The following is a 7,681-nucleotide window of genomic DNA, read 5'->3' as shown; positions in this document are numbered from 1 at the left end:
ATGTTGACCAGGATGGTCTCGATCTCTTGACCTCGTGATCCACCCGCCTCGGCCTCCCAAAGTGCTGGGATTACAGGCTTGAGCCACCGCGCCCGGCCGCAATTATTATTCTTAATTAATTTCTTTTTCATGAGGTGTCACCTCAGTCTATAAGGATGATGTCTTGACAGAGCTGTGTCTAGGGGGCCGGGGCATCTGGGAGAGGAGGGGAAGGGAGAAGGCAGGGGAGGATTACGACTTATTTGCAAATCTGAGTAGATACCGCTACCTTGTATGGCCTGCCCTGGGAAAGCAGGACGACCCTCCTCAGATGGCAACAGTCGTCCGTGTGGTCAGGAACAGAGCTTCCTGCTTCTCCAGACAGTCACATGTCCTTTCTCATTTCCAGGGCCCAGGCTCAGGTACCCTCAGAGGGAAGGGCATCAGAGGGAGGGGCCAGCAGCCTAGGCTGGGCAGGGCTTGGGTGGTTTGGCTGTCTGCATAAAGGGACCACACTTCACCCTGCATCAGGATCCCCTGCAGGGGAGCTCTGAGAGTCACCAGAAGAGAACTTTCAGCCCTGGCATCTGTGAGGCAGTAAGGAGGGAGCTGTCTGTGCTGGTGAGGAAGGTGTTTTTGATCCATCTGTGTGGGAGCAATGATGCCAGCTCAGGTCTGGTCTCAGTTTCAGAGATTGAGTTTCAGGAAAATGAGCCCATGGCCCCTTGGGTATTTGCAGTGTTGGACAGCAGTGGGGGATATTCTGGGAGGTTCTAGAATGCTCACAAGCCCGTCACTTTCCATTTGAGGTTTCCTGAGTCAGAAAGGTCAGGGAGTAAGAATGAGAAGTTGACAAAGGAGGGGCCAGCCAGTGACATTATGCATCTTGTTTTTCCTTAGAGGACAATGACCAGACTCACCTTCTTGCTGTTCCTGTCTGTGGCCACCAGCAGGTGCAGTGCAGGTAAATCGCTCCTGAGAGTAGGGGCTGCAGTTCGCTGTGTGCCCCTCTGCTGTGCAGGGCCCTGGAGGGGGTAGAGCTAGGCAGGGCTCTGAAGTCCAGGGCCGCAGGGGAAGTCCTGGAGGGGCACAGAACCCATGCTAAGCAGCCAACTTGAAGAGTGGACTGGCTGCGGATTTCTGGTCTCCCCTGGGGTCTGGTCTGAAGCAGTCAGGATGTTAGCTCAGGTGTATCCTGGGGCCTGATTCTCTGCTTCTGTGGCTGTGAGGGGTTCATGGGTGAGAGAGTAAGAACTGTGTCCCTGCTCAGCTGCTCTGCCTCTTGTGGCCTTGGCCTCGGGATCCCAAGAGGGAGCCGGGTGATCAGTGCTGGGTCCAGGGTGTACCCTCCTCTAGTTGCCATCCTCATAATTCTGTTCTTCCAGTAGGCATAATAGTGATACTTTATCATTGATATTGGGTTCTATTGTTTATTTCAATCAGTTAAAAAAAGTACATTTACACATGACATCTCATTTGATCTCCATGAGTATAAAGAAGTTATTAATGACATCTTTTATTTTGTTTTGTTTTTTTGAGACAGAGTCTTGCTCTGTGGTCAGGCTGGAGTGCAGTGGCGCGATCTTGGCTCACTGCAACCTCTGCCTTCCAGGTTGAAGCGATTCTTCTGCCTCAGTCTCCTGAGTAGCTGGGACTACAGGCACGTGCCACCACGCCCGGCTAATTTTTGTAGTTTTAGTAGAGACGAGGTTTCACCATGTTGGTCAGGATGGTTTCAATCTCTTTACCTCATGATTTGCCTGCCTCGGCCACCCAAAGTGCTGGGATTACAGGCGTGAGCCACCACACCTGGCCTAATGGCATCTTAAAGATAAAGAAAAAAAGGATTAGAGATGGTAAGTGTCTGCCCAAGAAGGCACTGCCATCAGAGGTTGTCTGGGGTTTTGTTTTATTTTATTTTATTTTTTTATGAGACAGAGTCTCGCTCTGTCACCAGGCTGGAGTGCAGTGGCACGATCTCGGCTCACTCCAGCCTCTGCCTCCTGGTTCACGCGATTCTTCTGCCTCAGCCTCCCGAGTAGCTGGAATTACAGGTGTGTGCCACCATGCTCCACTAATTTTTGTATTTTTAGTAGAGATGGGTTTCACCATGTTGGTCAGTCTGGTCTTGAACTCCCGACCTTGTGATCTGCCTGCGTTGGCCTCCCAAAGTGCTGGGATTACAGGTGTGAGCCATCATGCCTGGGCATCTGGGATTTTAACTTGAGTCCTGTATTTTTTTTTTTTTTTTGAGACAGAGTCTTTGCTCTGTTGCCTAGGCTGAGGTACAGTGGTGCAATCTCGGCTCACTGGAACCTCCACCTCCTGGGTTCAAGTGATTCTCCTGCCTCAGCCTCCCCGGTAGCTGGGATTACAGGTGCACACCACCACACCTGGCTAAGTTTTGTATTTTCAGTACAGACGGCATTTTGCTATATTGGCAAGTCTGGTCTCGAACTCGACCTTGTGATACGCCTACCTTGGCCTCCCAAAGTGCTGGGATTATAGGCATGAGCCACCATGCCCAGGCTGAGTCCTGTAATTTTAAATACACTTTTCCCCACTCTGCCAGGCTTTTGGAATAATTTCTAGGCTTTTAGACTAATATGCATAGTCCTTCATCCCCTGGCCTCTGTGAAGTTTTTGGCTTTGGTTTCCACGCCTCTTTGTATCACAGCGTTTGGTCCAGCCATAGTAAGTGACTGACCTGTAGTTTTCAGCAGGCTGGGCGGGGCTGGGCTCTGCTATCACTTCAGGCCATCTCATGGGCGTTCTTCTCTTCCTGGGGTGCACTCTCCCCTTTCCTTTCTGTTTTATAGCTGGCTCCCATTCTCCCATCAAAATCAGCCTGCTGAGTTACAGCTGGTCCCTTCCCAAGCAAGTTCCCAGGGCTCGCCCCATAGGTGAGTCTGCCCTCCCATCTCATTTGGGTCCCTTTCCATGTGCTCCTTCCCTGTAGAATGTAGTTTCTTGAAGAAATGTGTCCAGTTGTCTTTGTCCAGTGTCTAGGTAGTTTACACAGTAGGGATTTAACTAAAGGTAGTCAAGTGGAAGATTCCTGGTGTTTCAGCTATACCAGCTGTTGGATCAGACGATCTTAGCATAGAGAATCCCTGACCTCCTGGGACTTCAGAGCAGAGTGATGAGTTCATACAGAGGCAGAGGTTGGCCAGGAAAGATGGTATCAGTGGTCAGACTTTTTGTTTTGTTTTGTGAGATGGCATCTAGCTCTGTCACCCAGGGTGGAGTGCAGTGGTACCATCTTGGCTCACTGCAACCTCCGCCTCCCAAGTTCAAGTGATTCTCCTGCCCTAGCCTCCCGAGTAGCTGGGACTACAGGTGTGTGCCACCACGCCTGGCTAATTGTTTGTATTTTTAATAGAGAGGAGGTTTCACCATGTTGTCCAGGATGGTCTCTATCTCCTAACCTCATGATCCGCCTGCCTCAGCCTTCCAAAGTGCTGGGATTACAAGCATGAACCACCGCTCCCAGCATCCGTCATCAGACTTGTAATGAGAATCATTCTCACATCTTTTGGCAGTGGCCTCTTCTCTTGAGATGCTCTCGAGGATGGATGGAACCTGTGCCTCCTCCTTTTCTTCCCTGTCTAGAAGCTGCAAGGAAATCAAGGAACGTTGCCATAGAGCAGGTGGTGAGTAACGAACCAACTCAGCATTCTCTCTTTGACGCCACTTTTTAGGTCAACAGAGCCCACTCCTAGAAATCAGGAGGGACATACCCATGTGGAGCCTGTTCTGCCCCCAGCTCCTACTCAAGGAAGTTTCTAGTGTGAATTTTGAGGCTTTTGTGTCCCATTTCAGTCACATGATCTTCTGAACACAGAGAGTGCAGTGTTCCTGGCGATGCTTAGCGTAGCGGCAAGAACTGCAATGAATCTTTTGCCCCTACTTGCTCTGGGTCTATAGAGGCTGGCAGAAAACCTGAAACTCCCGAGCCAGAGACAAAGAGCTTTATTAATCACAGGAATAGCAGTAGCCAGGGCATCAGCATTTTCTTGTACTGTGCCAGGTGACATCTGCACAAGTAGTGGGTTTGTCAAGCAGGCTGACAAATTTGGCTGGCAAAGAAACGACAAGGCCTATTTAGAGCCAGAGTGTTTATTACTCACACAGAAAGCAAATTCAAGATCGGCAAAAGTGTCAGCCTCTCCCATCCGTTGTCCCACAAGACAGCACGGAAAAGAAGGAGGTGACAACACAACATGGGCAGTGGCTGAGGAGCCAGTCCATGCTGCCATAGCTGTTTCATAGCCTGTGTACCTTACGGCGTGGGGGCGAGCGAGGCAAAAAGCCTCATACAGCTCCTCAGAACCCGGGAGGTGACGACACAGTCATGACAGCGGTCTCATGACAGCTTCCACGAAGATAGGGAGCGGGTGAGAAGTGACCTCGTTGCAGTTCCTCTCAAGCTTCCCACCTTTCCATGTTTCAGGGAGATCACAGGCTTTTGGCAAGGCTTAGGTAAGCTGTCCCTATGTGGCCTATGCGCGAATGTGCAAAGTCATCGGGATGCCACAGAGGAGCCAGTCTGCTGCAAGCTAGTGAACAGGAGGGGAGCTCTGAGCTTGGGGAAGCTGACTCTTACATAATAGGCACAACCTTTGCTCTGAGCTGCAGAGAGGTCCCATCCTGTCGCAGACTCAGATGTGGCTGTGTGCTGATTTCTGGCCTCTCCTGGCCACAGGGTGGCACTGTCGAGAGGGAGATCCATCTGTCTCTCTTCTAAGGTTATTTGCTCTACAACTCTGAGAGGACAGTCTGAAGCCAAGGTAGTCAGTGCCTCTGCTCCTAGGTGAGCAGAACACAAGATGCGTGGAGCATCATCTTCCAAGTACGTGTTGGAGCCTTCAGAGTGTACTTTTGACTTCCTAGGGCTTTTCTATTCATGGGGCTGAGATGGACCCTGAGCTATAGACAGGGAGGTTCTGGGATGATCCTCTCTACAGATGGCCTGTATTTTCTCCGCACCAAGAATGGTGTTGTCTACCAGACCTTCTGTGACATGACCTCTGGGGGTGGCGGCTGGACCCTGGTGGCCAGCGTGCACGAGAATGACATGAGTGGGAAGTGCACGGTGGGCGATCGCTGGTCCAGTCAGCAGGGCAACAAAGCAGACTACCCAGAGGGAGACGGCAACTGGGCCAACTACAACACCTTTGGGTCTGCAGAGGCGGCCACGAGCGATGACTACAAGGTTGGTGCCACTTCCCACCTGCTTGGGTGAGGGCGAGCAGTGGAATGTGGCTGGTCACAGGCCTGCAGGAGGGAGGGCTAGAAGGCAGGATGTGGGGAAGGGCTGGAAAAGAAGAGAGAAATATATGTCTTGAATCCCAACTTCCTCCCAACAAGGCCGTTAGGGCCTGGGTGGTGGTGGGATCGTCTGTTCGGAGTGGGGTGTCTGAGCGTGTCTGGCCATCTGCCCACCTGGAGTCCAGAGCTCTCAGCCCAGCTGAGGCTGCATGTGTGGGCCTTTTACCTCCTGGGACCTCGTGGCCCCATCAGACTCAGTGTTTGTTGCTTTCCAGAACCCTGGCTACTATGACATCCAGGCCAAGGACCTGGGCATCTGGCATGTGCCCAACAAGTCCCCCATGCAGCACTGGAGAAACAGAGCCCTGCTGAGGTACCGCACCAACACTGGCTTCTTCCAGAGCCTGGGACATAATCTGTTTGGCCTCTACCAGGTACACAGGGCTGCTGGCTGGGGGCACTCTCTTTGGTGACCAGAGAGCCACGTGTCTGGGGTAGGGGACAGATCCGCTCTGTGGTTCCACATCACTGCCGAGTGGTTGGCTGTTTCTGTTTCCTTTGGTTCACTGCGAACTCATGTCCACCTTCTCAGGAACTCTAAGCCAGGCAAGGAAGAGGCCCGTGGGACAGGAGAGCATAGGGAGAAAGAGACAGGGACGAGGGGCTTGGGGCTGTTGGGGAGATAGGGAAAAGGAGTCACTATCATTATTGTTTTTTACTGAGACGGAGTCTCACTCTGTCTCTAAGGCTGGAGTGCAGTGGCGTGATCTCAGCTCAGTGCAACCTCTGCCTCCTGGGTTCAAGCAATTCTGCCTCAGCCTCTTGAGTAGCTGGGACTACAGGCGTGTGCCATCACAGCCAGCTAATTTTTTATTTTTAGTAGAGACAGGGTTTCACCATGTTGGCCAGGCTGGTCTTGAACTCCTGACCTTAGGTGCTCCACTTGCCTTGGCCTCCCAAAGTGCTGGGATTACAGGCGTGAGCCACCAGGCCCGGCAGGAGTCACTATTATTATGATGGGTTTGGTTAATAGCAGTTAACTTGAAACCTCCCCCGACCCCGACTATGGCAGCATCTCTAATGCCCTCACAAAACCTCTCTTCTTGGTCTCTGCAGAAATACCCAGTGAAATACGGATTAGGGAACTGCTGGAATGACAATGGCCCAGCCATACCTGTGGTCTATGACTTTGGTGATGCTAAGAAGACCGCATCTTATTACTCACCATATGGTCAACGTGAGTGTTTGCTCCCTAGTCCATCATAAATATTTCCTCGCTCTCTTGGAGAAGGGTGGCAGATAGCAACAATTAATAATTGCTCTGATTTACTGAGCACTTAAAATGTGCCAGACTCTTTTCTGGGAACTTAAGATGATTTTGTGTCATTTAATTATCATGAGAAAACTTTGAAGTTAGAATTGCTGTTACCCCTATTTCACAGGACGTAATCCCAGGCCTCTCATCACCTTGTATAGCCTCTTATAAGTTAAGAGAAGGTGAACACTGAGGTTCACAGGAAAGACCCACTAGCAGAGTGGTGAGAGAGATTTACTTTTGTTATGAGGGATAACTATTAATTATCTTACAAAAGACAGCTTTCAGTATAATAAGGCCACAGAAGTTAAGTTGTGGATGAAAAACTCAAAGACACCACTGTTGTCCTTTGATATTCTGATGAAAGCAAGTGACAGTCATGAAAATCAACCCATGGTAATTGGATGAGAAGTGTGTAAACAGCAACAGGCAGCCACATCCGATCATTGCTTATTCCTGCTGGGCCTTCTCAGATCGTTTTGGTAATCTTTCTGTAGAGTCTAGCTTCTCCTGTAAGCTGTAGGCAGACAAAGGACCTTTTGTGAGCCCCAGCCTTTGTCCTCTTGCCCCAGATGAAAAGAGGTTTCCTTGGGGACAAGTTTAGGACTGACGAGCACCAGCCACTTGCCATAGGGATGCTGAGCTGAACCCCTGCAGCCTGCAGTGATTAGCTGTAGCCTCAGCTTTTGGCTTAGGGAATCCCTGGACTGGACAATGGGAAGCTGCTTCTAGTTCCTCCTTTGAATACTTGGCCCTTTCTTCACCTCTTCTCTTTCAGTGGAATTTGTTGCAGGATTCGTCCAGTTCAGGGTTTTTAACAATGAAAGAGCAGCCAATGCCCTTTGTGCTGGGGTTAGAGTTACTGGCTGTAACACTGAGCATGTGAGTTTTTGGGGAGATCAGTGGCCCATGTGTTTGCATGTGTGTGCGCGTGCGTGCACCTGTGTACTAACATTTATGGTTAGTACTTTTTGTGTAGCAGTGTGTGTCTCTGTGGTTACTTGCTTAGTCTCATTATTCTGTTTACTCTCATTACTCTCTTGATGATGTCTCATGAATATAATTATTTTTAATTTTTTCTTTGAAGAGTCCTGATTTTTTTTTTTTTTTTTTTTT

The 7,681-nt window shown here is 50.2% G+C and overlaps 1 protein-coding gene across 3 annotated transcripts in view; it reads left to right on the top strand.

Annotated features, from left to right (window-relative positions):
• Positions 1–7,681, top strand: part of LOC119468964 (intelectin-2) — a 12,878-nt gene that overhangs the window by 3,386 nt on the left and 1,811 nt on the right. Inside the window, exons 2-8 of one of the 3 annotated variants that reach the window (XM_037733663.1) lie at positions 880–943; positions 2,842–2,844; positions 3,522–3,632; positions 4,947–5,194; positions 5,526–5,684; positions 6,367–6,487; positions 7,344–7,447. In XM_037733663.1, the coding sequence (XP_037589591.1) occupies positions 880–943; positions 2,842–2,844; positions 3,522–3,632; positions 4,947–5,194; positions 5,526–5,684; positions 6,367–6,487; positions 7,344–7,447 (810 nt within the window). Of the gene's footprint in view, positions 1–879; positions 944–2,841; positions 2,845–3,518; positions 3,633–4,872; positions 5,195–5,525; positions 5,685–6,366; positions 6,488–7,343; positions 7,448–7,681 lie in introns of those variants that run through there. The other 2 variants (XM_037733662.1, XM_037733664.1) reach the window with 2 other exon arrangements.

Source organism: Cebus imitator, unplaced genomic scaffold (genome assembly GCF_001604975.1).
Source record: "Cebus imitator isolate Cc_AM_T3 unplaced genomic scaffold, Cebus_imitator-1.0 Scaffold541, whole genome shotgun sequence".
In the NCBI taxonomy this organism is placed as follows: domain Eukaryota; kingdom Metazoa; phylum Chordata; class Mammalia; order Primates; family Cebidae; genus Cebus; species Cebus imitator.
Note: the sequence above shows the minus strand (reverse complement) of the source record. Positions and strands in the feature narration are given on the sequence as shown.